Here is a 20,972-nt window from a genome sequence, read left to right as displayed (position 1 = left end):
GGCAACAAAAGTGAGTACACCCTTATGTTAAATTCCCATAGAGGCAGGCAGAGTTTTATTTTTAAGGCCAGTAATTTCATGGATCCAGGATACCATGCATCCTGATAAAGTTCCCTTGGCCTTTGGAATTAATGTAGCCCCTCATCATCACATACCCTTTACCATACCTAGAGATTGGCATGGTCGGTTAGCCTAATAGCTGGTTAGATTTGCATTGAGAGATGATTTTATGGAAAGTACCCCATGCCAATCTCTAGGTATGGTGAAGGGTATGTGAGCATAAACTGCTGGGTGCCTGTTAACTCCTCTTTCTCATTCTCTGTGCATTGTGGACAGTATTGATTTGCTGCTTGCAGGGCCTCAGGTCTCAGACTGTGCACCGCAGTATCAGCTGAAATATATAGGTCTTACAACTAGATTATGAAACATGGACCGTCCTCAAAATCAGACAATAATAGTGGTTGAAGAAGTACTCAGATCTACGTAAACGTACTTCAGTGTAGAAATACTAAAACGTAGCATATATTAGTCCTGTATAAAGTAAAAGCACAAAGGTATTCACATCAAAATAAACTTCAAGTTTCAAAAGTAAAAGTACTTATTGTGCAGAATGGCCTACTTTAGAATAATGTATGTTGTTTGATTAAAATTAGTGATGCATTAATGTGTACATCACTTTAATGTTGCTGCTGGTAAACGTGGAGCTACTTTTAATCACTTTATATACAGCTGGGTAGCTTGGGAATTTAACCCCAGGGATCAGTAGTCTTATCCTAACCTAGAATGATATATGATTATTTATTTACATTTTGCATTATTAATGTGAAGTAATCTGCAAAATAACTGAAGTTATCACATAAATAGTAGTGTATAAAGTAGCAGAAAATAGATTTTGAAAAACTGTAATGTACTAAGTTACATTCCACTACTGGGTAATAAAGCAGGACCTTATTATGTCAGTTGATATTATCATTTAGTAGCAGGCTACATATTCCCAAATATTTAGCAATTTATCAAATTCACCCCCAGTGAAACTTGGAGCTATTGCCCACTATCCCTGGTTGGTAATGTAGTTTTGGTTTGTAGTAACATTTTAGCGACTCCCTTTTAAAAATTCAGCCTTTAAGTTTTGTTTATGAAATTATGACTCATTGCATTTAGGTATGGTTAAGTTACTGTTAGAATTGTGATTTTGCCGCTTTTATTTTGAAAGAACGGGACCGGATGTTTTTTTGTGTAGCGCGGAACATGAAATGTGTGTATATATCTATGTGAAATGTGCTAGCAGTTAGCTATTTGAATAGGGATATTAACTAATTCATGTTATATTTCCTGAACTCAAAATGATACAGTGTATGAATATATTGACCTTATTCTCAGAAAAGGCTTCACTACACTAGCTATAGTGTTTTGCTATCTAACTTTACCATTGACATATATAGAACTTTACGGATAAGCTAACGTTAGCTAACTAGCTAGCTAGCTAATGTATAGCATTAGACTGTACTAATATCATAGACATTATATAAACGATTAATATACAGTACAGTCTATGTATTATAGCTAGTAGGTCACAGGAAACTCCGACACAACCCAAAGTCGATTTTATTTTTGTCACAAAGTCCGTTAAACGGTATATAAACGGACACTTTCTCGTCCAATGCTATTTAAAATATGGATAAGTCCACCGTGTTGAACACAGCAGGTGGAGAGGGTGCAGATAGATGTTTTATCTGTCTGAGCCCCTTTGAAAAGCAAGCAGTGGCCTCTCTGGAGAACTGCCAGCATGTCTTTTGCCTTGAATGTATTCTGCAGTGGTCCCAGGTAAATATACACTTCACATGTTCCCTGTGTAGCGAATAATATGTCATGGCTTAACCACATTTATTTGTAATTTTATCAGAATAACATTAAATTCTGCCAATACGGTGTAACAAACCCACTTCTGCGATGTAAGATATGTGCAAGATATCATATAGCATAGTATACAGTGTATAGTGAAGCCTATATATGTAAATATATATTTACATCAATATTTCGTTTATATTATATATAACATATATATATATATATATATATATTACAAGTTTATATGTTAACACAAGTGTAATTTTTCCAAATTATTCTTTTTAAACATTGTGAACAGGTCATGGGCATCAATTAAAGTTTCAAGTGTGTGTAAAATAAAAAAGTAAATTTAATATAAAAAAACATAAGATGTCTTAACATAAACAATGACATTAATATGTCAACATAACTTACTCAGGGGCTACAGAAAATAATTGTTTATATAGGCTACAGTGTGCGTTCATTTATTTATTTTTTGTCATAAGGGTTGTATCGATGTGCAAATTGAATTCAACCAGAAAAATTTGATTTGCTTTAAGTAGACAGTATGTGTAATCTACAAACTGCAACGACAAGTATAAGGTTGTTTAAAGGTTTAAAGACAGTAGTTGATGCAGTCACATGAACATTGTCAAAATATTTTAAAATCAACCTGAACAATAGAGCTAAATCATGAACTTAAGTCGATAGACAGAAAACTTTTCATCCGCAACTATTTTGTTCAGCTATTATCACTTTACGTCATTTTTTTTTTTTCAAGCAAAAATGCCAAACATTCACTGCTTCTCAAACATGAAGATTTGCTGCTTTTTCTCTGTTTATTATTGTACATGAAATATATTTGGGTTTTGGACTGTTGATGGGACAACAAGTAATTTAAAGATGTCACCTTGGGCTATGGATTTTTGTAGTCAAGATGAAAATAATCAATTTTGGAACCCCTACATGAGAAGCATGAGCCTCCAATATTACAATATCTCACCTTTTCTTTTCTATATACAGAATGTGAATTAATATGTAAAACATATTTTTGTTGTTGAAATTGAAACGTTTTGTTGCTCCGTCTTGAATCTCAGACAGCCAACACCTGCCCAGTGGATCGGAGCAGTTTTGCTTTCATCCACCAGAGATGGTGTCCTGGAGGGGACATTCAGAAGAAGGTGATTTATTTTAGTATTATTATTTTTTGCAGTGTCCTGAAGGAATCCAAGAATTTGGGAATGTATGGAAATATGTGGGCAGTGTTTGGGGGCTGAACTGCTTGTGTTGCTGCTGCAGATCAAAGTGAGGACGAAGAAAAAGGAGGAGGAGGAGGAGGATGATGATGATGATGAAGAGGAGGGGAGCAATGCTGTAATCTGTGAGGAATGTGGACGCAGCGACCGCAGGCACCGGCTGCTAGTGTGCATCGGCTGTGATTCAGGGTAAGGCAGTGCTGGAGCATTTTACACTTTTTTATCCAGCGCCATCCCCCTTCATGTCTAACCTGTCCTATTGAATAAAGGCCAAAAATGCAAAAAAAGAAAAAGTTCAGTACCAGTGATGATTTTAGTCATTGCAGTAGCATTATATTGAGTACAATAGTGAGTTACACTTGACTGACTTTGACCTTTCTTCCACTGACGTTTTATATCACTGAAACTAGAGCTCGGCCATCTGGAGAAAATCAAATATGACGATATTGTTGTCCAAATACCTCAATAGCGATATTGTAGGGTTGACATTTGGTGCTTTAACAAAATATTTACACAGAGATTTGTGATAAATAATCATCAATCACGTGTATTTAATGTTTTAGTGGCTAAAGGCAAATAATAGAACAGCTAGAACAGTCTGGTAAGTTCAGAAAATGACATCACTTTCCTGTAATGCAGCCTTTAAAACCCCAAAAAGACAACAATATGCCATATTACGATGTTCTGATATCCAAAATCTAAGACAATATTTTGTCTCATATCACGATAACGATAGCCTGTAAATCTAGACGCACCCTAGCGGCAGCCAGGGGGGTCGTCTAGGCACTCTCCGTTGACTTGCGAGCTGGAAAAACCAAACTCTGGTCAGGCCAATCACATCGTGTATAGAGTCTGTGGGCGGGCTTATGGCTCTGCTGCTGGGAACAGCGGTCTTCTGGAAGACTTGGAGTTAAGCTTTTCTTTGAGAAAAGAACAAAGAACGGCACAGAAATCATCATTCCCAGACCCAACATCTTGATGTGGGTCTGGCTTGTCAGGCTACGATATCGATATAATATCGTTATATTGCCCAGCCCTAACTGAAACACCTACAAGCCCTGTTGGAGCTGCTGAAAATACATGTTAATGGTATCTAATCACAGAACTGTGATTTGACTTATTGTTTCTAGGTATCATATGGAGTGCTTGAGACCATCTTTAAACACAGGCCCTGACGGTGACTGGATGTGTGCTGAGTGTGCGGTCAGTCCTCAGCATACAGGTAAAGAGAACCAGTCACCTAAAATACACAATTTATTGTTAAAATTGTCGCTTCTTCCTTCTTTAAAGGACCAGACTGGTGTTTTTTTGCATATCCAAGCCCATTTAATAACAATTTCTGCCAACCAGTTTCCAAAGCAATTATAGTACCTGATGAATGTGTCTTTCCTGTCTTCCAGGTAGTCATTGGTTTTTGTTCCAAGTTGATCGATTATTACAAGAAATATAGTTTTTCATTTTGTGAAATTGTCCCCGTACAGACACCTCCGTGGTGGAGGGGGAGATCAGTGATGGAGAATTAACAGACCTCCTAGCTGAAGCAGATGAAACTGCGTCTACCAGCGGTCATCTTCGGCCCTCCACCATAAATCGTCCCAGTGGCTACGGCGAACGACGACACAGCCAGAGGATCCAGTGCAGGGCCAGCAGCAATCCTCATCCTCGACCCCAAACCTCCTGGGTCAGTTCCACATTACACAGATATACAGTAGTATAGATACCGCATCATAGATGCACTATCATCTGACAGCATGAGGTGAAAATGCAGAGGTCCCCAGTCTCGATATGATATAACTTGTCGTTGAAGCGTGATTTATGCTTCTGCAGAGGATCCACGCAGAGCTCTCGCCGTAGTCTACGTAAGTGGCCTGAAGTTTATGCAATCCATCTGGCGGAGTGAGGTTACTGAAAAATAGCCTGGGGAAGGAACTTGTTTTGGTGGAACATGTGTACGTTCAAAAGTTGTTTTAGTCGTGCGAGAGAAAACTCCGATTGGACAGATAGTCTGGCTAGCTGTCTGGAGATCTGAGGAGCAGTTAACCATAGTCCTCAGAAATCCACCAGAGTTTAGAATGCCAACACAAAGGAAGCCCAAGGAAACGGATATCCGGCCTAAATGAGTGAAATTCTGCGGATTTTCCGGCGGCAACGGAGCGATCCCAAAAGTGGAACATCGAGGATATAAACTATAATGGTAGAAACAAAGTCTCTCCCCTGTTCTTTCTGAGCACGGTGGTAAATCTGTAGCGGGAAAAGTTAACCCTCTCATTGATTTCATGGTGTTTATGGAGAAGGTGAACCAGGAAATGAGTAGGGCGAAATGCAATGCTGCCAAGCCACGGCCGAGCGACATGCGTCGCCGAGACGTGTTGTTAAATTTTTCAAGAGGAGCACTTCAGGCTACAGCTTAAGCATAAATCATTTCAAAGGTGTGCATTTCAGGTGACAAGATGTGTACATACACAATATTAGAGTTATGTAGTACAGTGTGTCTCTAAATCAAACAGTTAAGGCCCAACCATATGACTGAAACATCAAAATATTTCACATTATTGCCAGTAAGATTGTATTTGACAATAGCAAAAAACCCAGAAAGTAATTTAACACCTGAAGTTGTTCTAAAAGTATTTATCAGCCCTCAGAGACTCTTCTAACCATCAGGAGGAAGGAATAATCTCTTAGCTGCATGAAAAAAACAAAAAAGAGAAAGATTTTTGACCAGTTACTCAAGTTGCGATCTGTTAGCTCGTTTTGTATCACACAAGAAAAATAGGATCACACTGTTGATTTAAATTAATAGAAAGTAACATCGATATAGACAAATATTATTGATAATAAAACATTTTAATTATACAGATAGTGCCAGGATATGCCATCTCTGGCTACCATCTCAGTTTAGGAATTACAGTCAACAACTGGCGAAACTCTTTTCTAAAAATATTTATCATGCAGTCTTTGTGGATTCTGGAACTACTTTTAAAAAATGACTGGGAATCCTTTTTTTTTCCAGAAAAACAGATGCTTAGCTCTGTCTCTTAAAACAGCAACCAATGAATTCACCTAGGTTTCTTCATTTAGATCGACTCTTAGAATTACCTCAAATTTTATTGAACTAAATACTCCGTAAATCAACTAAGATCAATCAAATACCGTATGTCAAATTCATAATTTGTATTTAGAACATAGACACTTGAGCCGTAAGAAAAAATTGGATAGTATGGGAGGTATGTGAACCCTCTTATCAAGAAGATGTGTGAAATACAGAAAACCCAAAACATAAAAAAAAAATGTATGTATGCCTTTTACTTTCCCCATGCTTGTTATTCATTTAGGTAACCTCAAGTATGCCGCTAACTTCTTCAAGTAAAGGGCAACGGAAAATTCGGTTTCATTAGTTTTACAGACTGTGTGCATAACAAACCTGTTACTGAACGGGCTCCGCTGTGGCATTTAACCACATTTTCTGCACGTGCACGGTTAGCAGTGATGCACACCTTTCCAGCAGATCAGCCGACTGTCTGCAGACACCTGCATCGTCTCTCGCTGCCGGTGTCTGCGGTTACTGTCTGAAACTTCTCGGCCCTCTTTGGTTCATCTGTGTGGGTACCTGCTGCTGCTCCTGCATGTATAGACGCTGGTTAGTTGTGACTTACAGTATGACATACCTGAGGCCCGGCTTCACTAACCCTAACGACCGCGGTCCCGCATAAGCCGTGTCACGACGGTGGTTATCAACTAGTTCAATCAACCCAGGGTTTCCCAATCCAGCGGCGCACGCGTTCACATAAAAGAGGCGGTGTTTGCACATCGCGACCAATCGCAAACTTCTACCAGGGCCGCATAGTTTACATAGGAAGAAACTATAATTCTACCTACCTAACTATAATTTTACCATGGCGATTTAACCCGATAACAAGTGATCCACCGTCGTGATACACAAAACCCTGAGTGGAACCTGAAGTTACCTCGTTAACGCCAAAACTTGCTTCGTAGTACAGGCCTCAGGACTTGAAGCCGGGGTCAGGAGGCCATATATAGCCTTTGTTTCCCTTCGTCATTGCTTGTATCATCTTCTTCCAAGCTCTAATTACTATTTTTTTTTTTTAAGCTGGTAGAGTGCCGGCTTCAGGTGGCTCATAATACTCTTCAGTTATCTAGGCATCGGTGAACACTTGTAGTAGAGACAGTTCTTTGTTTACTCACTCGAGGACATCTGTTTGTGTGTGTTTTTCTCTCATTAACAAATACTTGAACTAACCTTTGTTGCTCAAGCACTCTGTAGATAATTTTCCACAGGGTTTCAGTCTTAAAAAGTCAAAAATGTCAAGATTAAAATTGTAGGCCTTAAAAAGTCTTAAATTAGCTGACGTATTGTGTTCTAGGTCTTAAATAATTTGGAACAGGTCTTAATTTTCCTACGTCTGTGTAGCGCTACCTCTGATGCGCAGCGCTTTAGAATGTCTTTTTTTCCTGCAGATTCCACGGTGTTGTAGTTTTGCTGCATTACGACTGCAAATGAGTAGGGCTGGACCCGAATATTCGTTCGGTGGGTTGGTATTCGATTTGAAAATTTGACATTCGAATATTCGTTTTATTTTGTTGTTTTTTTGCACAACCCCCTCCAAACGGTTCTCATTCGCGCTTGAATATGTTCGAAATATAATACTCTCTTTTACAATTTTCTTATATAGCTTAGCCATTTTAATAGGATGGACAACCCAACCTCGTTATACTTAAAGCGCCCATATTATGCTCATTTTCAGGTTCATAACTGTATTTTAAGGTTGTACCAGAATAGGTTTACATGGTTTAATTTTCAAAAAACACCATATTGTTCTTGTACTGCACAGCTCTCTCTCACTGCTGTAGATCCTCTTTTCACCTGGTTTCTGTTTTAGCTACAGAGTGAGACCTCTTTTCATCTTCTTCTTCTGTACTATCTTTGATTGCACTCGCACATGCTCAGTAGCTCAGATGTAGAGCATGTCAGCTAGCTAACTCTAGAGACAGTAAAAGAGAGCCTGTTTCTCCAACTTTGGTCAGTTACAAGGCAGGATTAGCTGGGAGATTTCTAAATGAGGGCACACATGTAAGTAATTCTTTTGTAGATTATGGTGAACTTGTGTGTGTTGTAGCAGTGCTTTGCTATTGAGAACGACGTAGCATGCTAGCGTTAGCATTAGCGTTAGCATGCTAATGCTAACGGTTAGCATGCTAACGAGCTAACGGTTGTGGTTAGCCAGCTCATTTCGGACTGTGACGTCACGCCGATTTTGAACAGCTCACTAGGAGACTGAAGGCAGGACACATTCAGAAACTGTATCTCACTCAAAACAGCATGGATGGATTTATTTCAAAGTTTGTATGTGTGTGGAAGCACCAGAGACACAAAAGAACACCCCAAATCCCAGAAAAAGTGATTTTTTCATAATATGGGCACTTTAATAAATATATTTGCTTCTTCTTGGACTACTAAAGTGTTCCTGCAACGGGAGTATTCTCTGGCTAGAGCACAGAACAGCCCAGTTTGCATGGACAGAAGTGCATGCCTGAGCTTGTATTTTGGGTTAAGCTGCGTTGCTTTGACATTGTGGAAAATAAAATAATAGAAACAAAATGTATTATCCTTTTTACCCGTTATTATCAATCTAAATTAATCTACTTCGAAATATAGGAGACTTTGAGATTTTACTGGGACGTCACGTCACATGCCCCAGTTAAAACGCCCAGGAGTTGAACGTCATTACCGTCACGATTCAGCGAAAAGAAGACAAAAATGCCGAAGACTTCATCGGTGTGGGAGACCTTTAAAGTAAGTGAGGACAAGACAAAGGCAGAGTGTCAAATATGCAATTTGAAACTGGCCTACCACAACAGCACATCAGAGTTCTGTAAGTAGAACGAGCTGCTTTTATCCGCCATTTACACTTGATAAAAATGTGCACTTAATTTTCATGGAAAATAACGTGACTTGCGAATAGGCTACAGCAGTTAATGACTAACAGTAAAAACGTAGCCTACTGTAGTTACAGGGGACTGTGTCCTGCAACAACAAAGCAGTTGCTTCATCTCGCTTGTCTCTTTTACCGTGAAAAAAAGCTGCCTTCAGGTGCGGTTTGGAAATGTTGGTTTCCCCCGCCGCTGCGGCCGCCACCGAAGCTTCGAATATTCGCCGTTGAAAAGCACCGAAGCTTCGAAGATCATAAACTGGTATTCGGTACAGCCCTACAAATGAGACCACACATGCAACAGCCAGTAGTTGTGACGTCCCATGCAAAGTATGAATTGCAGCCAATCAGCTGTCGTGTTTTTGGTGCCAGTCTGTTTCGGATTGTACCGCGGACATATACGGATAGTAGCCTATTCTTCAGCTATGGGGAAGTGCAAGTTTAGGGCTTGGTTAAAGCCAGTTTCTCACAACGTATTTGAAGTCTACTACTTTTGATGTTGTGATGTAGGTCTTACATTTTATTCATAATGGTCTAATAAAAGGTCTTAAAAAGTCTTAAATTTGACTTGGTTTTCACCAAGTCAAAGAAGAAGAAAGAAACCTTGCTTCCAGCTGGCTCCTTTTCAGTGAATAAATTGCAGGAAGTCGGATTATAGTCAAAGACTATGTGGTCCTACAGTACGACTCAGTTTTTAGTGCCACAACAATCCCTGTCCTCGCTTTACCTTACATTAAAAATGATGCCAATGAATTCCCTGCAGTGAGCTGTACAGATTTTAAATTTGGGAAAAGAGAGGACTGACATTGGCTAGTTCAGATATCTGTATCGGGAGAGAAAAAGTCAGATCAGTGCATCTCTAAAAAAACCTGTTGAAATATTCTCTCTTTTAAAAAAAGACCTTAGAAATGCCTGGTGTCTTGGCCTCTTTCCATTCTTTGAGTTCAGTTTACATCTCTACTGTCCCACAAGAGGAAATCCTTTTTTTTGTAGCATATAAATCATAAAACACAATGAGATAGTTTATACAATATTAAAAGTGGTCGTACTATACACTCAATACAAAATACATAAAAAGTATATTTAATAAAAGAAAAGAAAAAAGTGTAAGAATAGGGATAAGATGGTAAGAGGCAGTTATTGTGCAATATTAAAATTGAGAGCTTTTATTGCACATTTAACAAAAGTTTTGGAAACCTGTATCAGAGTGAGCATGTCAGAGTCTTCAAAGAGGATGGTCACAATTTTTTTAATGGATTTAGCTTTCATTCTTTCAGGTGAAATGGTGTTTGTTTCTTTTAAAACACATGATGAATTCACATGATGTAGTAAATGTGGATATGAATTATCAATGGGAAGTTGAAATATGTAATGAATACAAAGACAAATGCAGTTGATTACAAAAATGCACACATTCACAATAAGGCAACATCCAACCACATCATTAGGTGTTGCTTTGTTCGTTTTGCTTCTGATGTGTAAAAGACAACCTTTCATAACATTGGTGTTAATCTCCATAAATCAGAGATCTTCAACAGGGGGTCCGGGACCCCTAGGGGGGTCCTCCAAGTTACTGTAGGGGGGGGGGGCCACTACAATATTGATTTTTTTCCAAAACTAAAATGTCTTAACATGAATCCAACGTATTATTAGCAAAACAAAAAGAAATCAGCCTATTTGTGAAAAAAACATTGGCTACCTATCTTAGTGGCCCATAGGTAAGGTAGCCATCCACAGATACAGTTCATCCTAAGGAGTCAATGTTTAAGATTAAAACATGATATATAAAAAAAATATTATTTTAATAGCTTAGTATTATATGCACTAAAAAGGCATGTATACTTTAGGCAGCCCTACATGTTATTGTAGGCCCAAAATGCAAATGAATTGTATACAATACATATAGTAGGGGTTCCCTGATCCATCTCTCTCAGTTAAAGGCTCCTTGGCTTATAAAACGTTGAAGACCCCTGCCATAAATGTTCTGTTTTTTGTTCTTGTTTCTCAGCGTGTGCCTAAATATCTGTTAGGGGCATCAACGCCTGCCGTCACAACAGATGAAGTAGCTGCACTACATCCCAGTGACAGCAGCAGTGCTTCAATCAGTAAGTTATCAACTGTCAGTTCACCGTAGCTTCAAGAGTCTGAAGATGATTTCATTAAACATGATCTGTTTTGTGATTTATTTATTTTTTCACAGCGTTAAAGAGGAGAAAAAGAAGGAAGCGTGCAACTTGAGCTCCTGAAGCTTCTGACATCAACAAGAGTTAAAGATGACCACATGGTGGCAGCATTGTGTAGCAGTTGGGTGTTGAGTTCCAGCCATAAACATTATTCCAAGGCACCTTCTGCTGTTGCTATATATATATATATATATATATATATATATAATTAGTTTTTTTTACAGTGCTATTTTTGTTATCCTTTGAAAAAAAAATGACTGTTAAATGTTTTTGTTGAAAAGATAAGGCTGGCATTATCAATAAATCCCATGAAAAGACCAAAACCAGCAAAGTCCATTCCTACTAAAGACATAACTTTTCCCAGAAAAAAAAAAAGTTTCATTTTTAAAAATAGCTGTAATTTGTCGTAAAAAATTACTCAAACAGTTTACTCAAAACCATTTATTGTTTTCCTAAGCGCGTGACGTTGTTCACCGTCGTGTTTTTGTCGTTTTTTGGGGTTACTAAAGCCTTTTCCAATGTTGTTTTCCTAAACCCAACCTTTCTTTTTTTACACGCGTGTGACGTTCTCACGATGGTACGTCACGTTCTCGCGATAAGACGCCACGTGGTGTGTATGTTTACATCCGCTGTATACAGCGTAGACATACACGTGGATAGCATAAAATGCGTACAGATAACACGCCATTTGGCTTTGATGCCAAGTTGAGATGTGGAGATATTTCACAGATAAGTGAAACCTTTTACCTGCTGGTGGTGCTGAAATAAAAGTCAGAGAACCACCATTGTCAGTAGGATTTATCCTCTGGGGAACATGAATGTCTGTACAACGTTTCATAGCAATCCATCAAATAGTTGTGGAGATATTTCAGTCCGGACCAACGTGGACTGACCGACGTTCTGACGACAACAGAAAGTAAATGATTATGTATCTTTTGTCGAAATCTAAACCCTTTTAAAATCAGCGTTCATGGTTACTTTGGTACAGGTAGCATGTTGTGGGTGGAGATGGACGGTAGTTAGACCTCGGCCAAAGGAAGTACATATGTGAGGCAACCGGGGTGTCTGAGACTCCTCTGTTCGTCTGCGGGATTTCCTCATCCCGCCTCCCTCAGTAGCACTGAGCCATCGCCTAGCAACACCAACCTCAGTCTCATTTCTCAGGATCTCGTCCAGCCGCACCCGAGAGAAAAGGCTGCCTCGGTTCAGACATTCTCACATCTGTTGTTTCTAGTCATCTGATATTAAATCCATCCTTTTATGTTCGAAATCAATCACGTTGGATCAGACGCCTTAAAATCAGAACTAGTTTGTGAGAGATGCAAGAAAGGAGATAGCAAAATAGCTCCCTGCTATTACAGTTCTTATAGCTCATGTAACTGTGTGTGTGTGTGTGTGTGTGTGTGTGTGTGTGTGTGTGTGTGTGTGTGTGTGTGTGTGTGTGTGTGTGTGTGTGTGTGTGATCAGCATGTGTTGTGATTCAGTGGGCGGGTACTTAACAAGCCTGCAGCTCATCTTGCCCTACTTTTCCCCTCAAAACAATGTCCACAGAAAAACAAATGTTCACCTTCATCGGCCAGACGTGTTTGCTGAGCAGGATTGTTGGAATGAACCAAAAAAGTCCAATCTGAGACACTGTAAGGTGTGTGTAAAAACAAGTGTACACAAGAAAGCACTCAAAGTTCCTTGTTTGTTGGTTTAGGTTGTTAGATCCTGGGAGAGCAGTTACTTGCATTATTAATAATCGCTACCGTCCACACTTTTTTGGGGAAATATGCTTATTCTCACCACTTTTATGTCCGTTTAAATATAAAGCTACAGCCAGAAGAGACTATTGGCTTAGCTAAGCATAAAGACTAGGAAACGGCTAGACTGGCCCAAGGTAAAATCAGCCCACCAGCACCTCTCACTAAATATGTTGTGTCTTGTTTCTTTAATCCGTACAGTATCCAACGTTTAAAAATGACAATTTCTGGTTTTCCAGGTGCTGGTAGGCAGATGTTGTTGCCTTTAAACAGAGCCAGGCTGTTTCCACCTATATCCAGTCTTAATGCTAAGCTAAGCTAATAGAGGCCGGCAGGGATGATCTATTTGTGTAGGCCAACCCGGAAGTTACCAACCTCTTGGTTCCCTTTAGAAAAAGACAATGACATTTTTCCCTTTTTGGTTATTGCCAAAAATAAGATCTGTGCCAAACAAAAGTTGAAAAGTTTTATTTTATTTTTTTTTTACAGATAAACAAAACTTTATGAAGTTTGAAGCTTAAATGCAATCACGTAAAAAGCTAATGTTAGGCTAAAAATGGACTACACCACAGTGACATGACTTCAACGTCACCACCACTAAGCTAACCAACTTGGAATTACATTTTGCACGCTCAAAATCTTTCCTCTTAGCGTGACCCGATCCAGCTAGATAAATCTACAGGTTGGAAAGTTTGAGTTAGAATAGTTTACAAGACGGCAAGTATGAACACAACAAGGCTGTAAAGACGGACTCGTGAGTAAATGAGTTTGACGTCATGACGGAGTCTCATTTAAAGCGACTTTGAGTCCATGAAAAGCGCTATATAAATTCAATTTATTATTATTATTATTTAGCCACTTGTTATCGAGCGCCATTTTTTTAACATATAAAAGCTTCAAAATTCAAGAGTGGATGTATTTTACTGATGTATTTTATGTCGTAGAACAAAAGTGAAAATCTCTTAAGCTTGTGTTAAACGCAGACCTTACTTTGGGCTTCTAACTCAAAAACCCATTGACTTTGAGCGAGGGAACTTGAAGTGCAAATATCGGTACTAATTTCTGGGTTTTAGGACTCATTCTAAAGCACTGGGAAATAATTTGGATAGCATTGGGCATTTAGTCTCCCCGCTGTAGCTTCATATTTAATGATCAGACATGAGAGTGGGATCGATGTTGTCCAACTCAAAAGTGAAGAAGTGAAATAGGCTGTAGCGACTAAGCCTCTGTACTTTGGCCGCCACTGGCTGCTAATTGACCCAAGATCCAGTCTTTACCAATACTTTATCTACCACTATATCATAATGCTTTATTTTCTCACCAGAGTGTCTTTCACTTCAAATACGTTTCAGCAGAAAAGGAAAACAAACAGCCACGATGTTATATAAGCACAATCAAAGCACTGTTGGCCTCTTCAGTTCGACTAACAACACCCGTGGTTACTGACGTGATGAACTCAAATAACCTGTGGCCAGCCTCGGCCTGAACAATACACCAACTAGTGCTCTGGAGCAAATTACACCCAAACACACATCAAACATACGTACATATGCCAAAATGTTAATCTATTTCTGACAGGCTTTTCTGTTATTGCTAGATCTGGATGTTCCTTTGTTGACGGCTTCAGCCAAATCATTTATTTTTCTGAAGATCTCAGCTGTTTTGCTCCGCCCTTCATGACCCTGCTTACCATCCAGTGAACTCTCCCATCCTTACACCTGGTGGCAGGGATTTGGATGGTCTTTGGGCATCCGAATATTTGATACAAGTCTAGCTGACGCAGTGAAAACCGACTTCCTGAGAAGTCCTTTCCTTTGTTTCTGTTCCAGCTGTTCCAGCTTTGACCCAGTACTCACCCTATCCACTCTTAATGGGATCCTGTCACAGTTTCCCTCCCAGGAATCACTGACAGGAACAACATACTGCAGAGTGGATAAGGAGGCGGGCCAGCGCTGACGGGCTTTGGGCTGTGTAGCCTGCGACTCCTTAAGCAATCAGGCTTACCCTAACACGATTAACACAAAGGAGCCAAGGTCAAAACTTCTAATGACTCGCTGCTCCAGAGAGAGTCTGTTTATTAGTAGCAGCGTGCTCTTAAAGATGGACGTGCTAAGTGATCCGATAAGGTGCTAATGAGTAGTTCACAAATACAGACTTTGTAGTGCATTCATTCTGCCACACAATGTAAAGGCCCTACATGTATTTTCTTCACCTATTTAAAACCAGATGAAAGATGATTTAAAAGAATAGTGTGACTTTTTGAGAAATGCGGTGAGAGGATCAACTCTCACGTCACAAATGAGAGTGGTATTGATTTTCACATCTCTCAGGAAGAAAGGCATTTTTGAGTATTTCCCAAAAAAAGCTGAACTAGTCCTTTAATTCCCGGAAGAAGTCTTTCTTTAGTTTTTTTTCTACTGTAGACCTCTTAGGGGGTTTAATGGGTTCTGCATTCATGTAACATCTTTTACGTATTAGAGAACCATGAAAACATATAGCTGAATTAAAAGCATGGAACCCCTCCACCTCAAGTTATTTTGCTGATGTAGTGGAACTGATGCTGGAAGGCGTAACACTCCCAGGAGTGATGCTTAGAGCTGCAGAGGCAGAGAGGCACTTTGGCTAAGACATTAGCTACAGTATGTGGGCTAATGTGCATTGGCGGGGCTGCTAAATAAGTCAGCAGAGATGTTAGCATGACTGCAAACAGCTTCTGGCAGTGGTGGTGGTGGTGGGGTTCAATGTCAGAAAGGACATGTGTCAAAGGCTTTTGGATGTGACCCAGTATGCAGAACATAATTTATTAAAATGAGTATTATGATCACAACATGCAGTATCCCTTTAGTTCAGTGGTCAACATTTTTGCCTGGGACACAAGCTATGTCACCTTGTGATCTCTTATCACTGGTTGCATATAAGTCTACCGGTTAGGTTCCTCTGTTTCCAGTCTTTGTGCTAAGCTAAGCTAAGCTAAGCTAACCAGCTGCTGATGGTAGCTTAATATTTATTGTACAGAAATAAGAGTGGTTTCAGTCTTCTCATCTAACTATAGAGAAGTCTGCAGAGCTCTTTCAAAAGTATAAACAGTATGGGCTCCTGGGTAGCTCACCTGGTGGAGCACGCACGCCCATGCGTAGGGGTTTGCTCCCCGGCGCAGCGGCCGCGGGTTCGATTCCGACCTGTGGCCCTATCGCCCCTTTCATGACTTCAGCTGGCCTATAGAATAAAGGCCTAGAGTGACCAAAAACAAAATTATCTTTAAGAAAACAAAAAGTATAAACAGTATCACACAATTGCTACAATATTGGAATAATGCCTGCATGTCTGTATACTTCCATCCACTAAGTATACTTAGCACACACACATATTGCCTAGTGTGAGCGCAGCAGTCCTATTGCAAGATTAAAAATGTATTTAAAAAAAAAGATTAGAATACATTTTGGAGTAAGTCGGTGCTGAAAAGACATATGCATGCATAATACAGAACATTCCTGCAGCATCTGTACATGCCTCATTGGCAGGGGCTTGTCGAGCCTTGCACCTGCAGTCAGAGGGGATAACGTTACAAGCTGTGTGCTCAGCAGCGCAACTCGCAGCTCTCTCCAGCAGACCAAAGAGGGGGAGCAAAAGTAGGTCACCCTCCCAGAGACCCACACATCTCTCCCAGTGATTCCACGCTGCCGCAGTGCTTGGGTCTGCCATGAGAGGGCCTCCGATGGGAGCACAAATGGGAGTCGACAGCTCCCTGCCACTCTCTTTTCCTGCACAAAGGCAGACGAGTCTTACCCCTGCTCCTCCCTCGCAGGAAACAGAAGCAGCAAGAGGTGAACAGTCCCTTACTGATATGATAGCTCCACTGGAAATCGTCTTGCTGTCAAGCTACCCAATTCCGTTCATCACGTGACTCCAAAATCTGCCCCAAAAAAACCAAATCCTAAAGGAATAGCACAACATTTTGGAAAATACACTCATGTGCTTTCTTGCTGAAATTTCATTGAGTAAGTTGATGCCACACATCATATCTGCCCGTTGAAAATAAAGCAACAACTGCAGGGTTGCTTAGCTTAGCATAAGGACTGGAAATGGGGAAACCGCTTGCCTGGCTCTGTCTGAAAGTAACCAAATGCAAGAATATAGTGCGGAAGCAAAAACTGTTCCATCCATCCCCCGGTCCCCCCCTAATGTGTACCATGTTCATATTCTTAGTTAAGTGTGTTAGCATGCTAACATTTGCTAATTTGCACCCAAAAAAAGGTACAGCTGAGGCTGATGGGAATGTCACTTTGCAAGTATGGCTATATAGCAATAAATCAAAGTGGCAGGCGCTCTTTCTCCGAGCTTTCCCCATTTCCTGTGAATTAATAATAGCCTTGCTGGGGAAATGGATGCACTTAAGATGCCTTCATTTAACAGCTGCGTGGGAAAGGTGCAGCCAGATAGGTAAAACAAGGGAGGATGTGTTAAGCTTTTTTTTTTTAAAAATTAGTTTTATTAAAAAGGTTACATGTTTAGAAGAGCCAGTATACATGCACTACGCAGTAAAACATGACAATCTGACACGGAAACCATACTGTACCGCAGTGGTGTAGTCTAATGTATTGTAGTGTTTATACTGTACTGTATATATATATATATATATATATATATATATATATATATATATATATATATATATATATATATATATATATATATATATATATATGGGCCAGAATCTGCCTTTGGGGGGGCATATCATAGTGGGGGGTCTGGCTGTCCTTCCCCAGGGAAATTTTCAGTGTCAAAGACTAAATTTCTTGCATACTTTTATACACCAATTTACAGTGGAAATACCTTTATTTAGTCTATGCGAAGAAGAAAAACACAGATGACAATTCAAAATATATCAAAAATATAATGGAAAGTTTGTTATTGTGTGTCATTGGGCATATTTAATTGGGTATATGGAAATCCTGGAGCTTTCTTAGTGGGTATACTGCGTATACCTGCGTATCACGTCGTAGACTACACCACTGCCGTACTGTATCAGAGGTGTGAAGAAGAAGATGAGAGGGATGAATGTGACTGTTGGGAGCGAGCATCTCTGAACCAAAGTGGAGCCATCGTGGGTGTTTGCTTATTCATTGCTTGAGTTAACTAGAGAGAGGACAAAAATGTCTTCATCACACTGCTCTGATGAGTATGTAGCTTTCTATGTTAAACAGTTATATGGTTTATTTCATATTAATGTTCAATACCGTATGTTTGTTTATGTATGCACCACCACCAAGACAAACTCCTCCATAAATCCTTTTCTTTTTATAAGATTTTTTTGGGGGCATTTGTAGGCCTTTATTTGGATAGGACAGCTTAGACTTGAAAGGGGAGAGAGAAGGGGAATGACATGCAGCAAAGGGCTGCAGGTCGGAGTTGAACCTGTGGCCGCTGCGTCAAGGAGTAAGCCTCTATAATTCTGATGGCGGTTATTATCACAGTAAATGAAGAGACAAAATAATTCTTCACTTTTCATTGTTTTCTCTTGAAACAGTAAACAAATGAAAGATTTAAGTTTCAGTCACTACGTGTAAAACACGTAGGCACACTGAAAATGCAAAGAATAACAGAATGAGAGTGATGGCGGTTATTATCACAGCAAACTAACATGTCTTTACCTGTAGTGGCTGGAACTTAAATGTTTGCTGTTTCAATAGAAAACAATAAAAAGGGACTTTATCTCAGGAGGACATTTCTTTCATTATGTAGCCTACTTCGGCACGTGTTGTATTCATTCAAATTAGATGGAACGTGACGTCAGCGTTCTACTCATTCTCATGCGGAGATTGCGCCCGTGTTGCATTCAAGTGCTCTCGGACATGTTATGGTTTGTTACTAGTTGTGTGCATCTGTTAAATGACAGTATTGCCTATGATCACTGGTGGAATGTATCCAAATACAATTACGCTTATTTAAGTACTGTGCTACTTTATACCACTACATTTTTTAAGGGACATATTGTACTTTTTTTTTTACTATTTATTGGACATTAGCCTACTCATAAGGTTAACATTTTACACACAAAACATATCATGAATGTATTCAATATGAAGCAGTTTTGTCGAAGTACTTGAATTAGCCTTACCTCAATCAGCTACAACATTAAAATGCTGCATGCAATAATAATATATTGTAGGGAATATTATAACACTCTGACTGGGTCTATTCTGCATAATGTGTAGACCTACTTTTACTACTGATACTTAAAGTACATCTTACTGTTAACAGTACTTTTAGCCTTAGAATTTAGGATTTCTACGTGTCACTTGAGTATTACTTTGTGGCATTTAAAAAAAAATGCCGTCTGCGTTAGCCTACATACTGAATATATAAACCTACAAGCAGCCTTTTAATGTTGTCGCTGGCTGCTCTCGAGCTCATTGGACCGCCTTTATAGACTGTGGGTTTGATTTACTGTTGACAATGCATTGTATTTTATATTCTCATTATAGGTTTTTAGAATCTTAATCTGCAAAGAAACTAGTAACTACAGCTGTCCATGGTAACATTTATTCGAGTACTGTGCAATTTTGAAGTTGGCCTATACTTAAGTATTTCAATTTTTTACTACTTGTTACTTCTACTCCACTATATTTATTAGCTTTGGTTACTATTCAGAGTAATAATAGAAAATCAACAAATAAAATAAGATATAAAAACAAGCTGCCCAGCAGTTTATAAAGGAATCAAAATTAGCCCCATCCTTTGCAGCTGCAACATTAAAGTGATGTACACATGAATGTATTGTATTGAATGTAATTATAATCCAATAATATAACATATTATTGTGAGTATTTTTCTTTAGGTACTTGTATACACATGCTTAATCGTTTGTCCATTTACGTAAGTAAAACTTTAAATGCTTGAAAGTATTTACACTGATATTGCTATATTTAACTAAGTACAATATCGGAGTATGTCTTCCTCCACCATGTTCCTCTGAAATGTAGTGTTGTGTAAAAAATTGTAAAAAAAAGTGTAAAATACTATACAACTACCTCAAAGTGAACTTGAGTACATCACTGGAGTAGATGTTACTTTTTCCCACTAAAAGAAGCTGAATAAGTCATGTTCCAGCAGGCTGCAAGTCGTTCGTGGGACTTAGCCTCTTAGAAATCCGAGTTTAGCAGGAGTACGTGGACGCAGCACAGGCTCCAGTACTGAGTGAGGCAGCTCCGGCTCATCAGAGAGAGAGCGGGACTGAGCGAGTCGACTGAACCGCTGCAAGGAGCACGAGACGGCGGAAAGGAACGGACCGTGGTATCGGATACTCAACATAATTACCTCTCTAACCCCCTTTTACTGTTACTCTTCACCCAGCCAGGAAATGACATCTGTATTCTAACCGCGTTTAAACGTCACTCTCAAGCCCAAGATGACGGTGGACTTTGAAGAATGTATTAAAGATTCACCCCGCTTTAGGTAAGAACATGGAACTCACTCACAATGCTCATTTGAACTGTTGAACGCCACACTTTTCCCACACCACACGAGACTGGTTTTCTGCTAGGCTATTTCTTGGGGGGGTGGGGTATTCACATTATTTGTCCCTGAATAACAAGTGCGACCTTATCCTTGCGTCTTCTCTGTGATGTTGCATGTTGGGACTTTTAAAGTCTCACTTGGGATTTCAATATGCCTTGATGCGATGAATGGTGTCTGGATTACAGTTACAGTTTTGGAACATGCGTGCGATTTGTGAGTCACTTCACAGCCTCCGTGTCAGTCATTTGTTACAGTAGGCATGAGGATGAGCAGCGCCAGCCGTATGAGTTGTCACATGGGCTGAGTAGGACATCCAAGTCGTAGGCTATCTGTTGGTCGGATTGCTTTCCCTCTGGTGCTGCCATCTTTCTATTTTTTTATTTAAATTTTTTTCCATTTATCAGCATCCATTTGACAATTAAGATGGTAACCAGGAGATCACTGTGACCCAAAAACCCATAGTGCTAATCCAGAATAAAGGTGAAGAATGGATAT

At 39.5% G+C, this 20,972-nt stretch overlaps 2 protein-coding genes across 5 annotated transcripts in view; both read left to right on the top strand.

The window, feature by feature from the left end:
- The first annotated feature begins 204 nt into the window (after nt 1-204).
- Nucleotides 205-11,308, top strand: LOC120558325 (PHD and RING finger domain-containing protein 1-like). The gene is made up of 7 exons (XM_039799252.1): nt 205-1,824; nt 2,925-3,008; nt 3,127-3,272; nt 4,214-4,305; nt 4,565-4,764; nt 11,040-11,136; nt 11,232-11,308. The coding sequence occupies exons 1-7, from the start codon at nt 1,675-1,677 to the stop codon at nt 11,267-11,269; spliced, it is 807 nt and encodes a 268-aa protein (XP_039655186.1). The 5' UTR covers nt 205-1,674; the 3' UTR covers nt 11,270-11,308.
- An 8,858-nt stretch (nt 11,309-20,166) lies between these two features.
- Nucleotides 20,167-20,972, top strand: part of LOC120558654 (arf-GAP with coiled-coil, ANK repeat and PH domain-containing protein 3-like) — a 94,332-nt gene continuing 93,526 nt past the window's right edge. For all 4 annotated transcript variants that reach the window (XM_039799744.1, XM_039799742.1, XM_039799743.1 and 1 more), the window contains exon 1: nt 20,167-20,414. In XM_039799744.1, the coding sequence (XP_039655678.1) occupies nt 20,368-20,414 (47 nt within the window). In that variant the 5' untranslated portion in view covers nt 20,167-20,367. The remainder of the gene's footprint in view (nt 20,415-20,972) is intronic.

The sequence above is a fragment of the Perca fluviatilis genome, chromosome 5 (assembly GCF_010015445.1).
Source record: "Perca fluviatilis chromosome 5, GENO_Pfluv_1.0, whole genome shotgun sequence".
Taxonomy (NCBI): Eukaryota; Metazoa; Chordata; class Actinopteri; order Perciformes; family Percidae; genus Perca; species Perca fluviatilis.
The sequence above is the reverse complement of the archived record's forward strand: the minus strand, read 5'-3'. Positions and strand labels throughout refer to the sequence as shown.

What these genes read in the sequence shown, in the direction of transcription:
- LOC120558325 (XM_039799252.1), top strand. Translation starts at nt 1,675, where the DNA reads ATGGATAAGTCCACCGTGTTGAACACAGCAGGTGGAGAGGGTGCAGAT. An exon ending in GAGGGGACATTCAGAAGAAG is followed by an intron (nt 3,009 to 3,126) that starts GTGATTTATTTT and finishes TTGCTGCTGCAG; the next exon opens with ATCAAAGTGAGGACGAAGAA. An exon ending in CAGCAGCAGTGCTTCAATCA is followed by an intron (nt 11,137 to 11,231) that starts GTAAGTTATCAA and finishes ATTTTTTCACAG; the next exon opens with CGTTAAAGAGGAGAAAAAGA.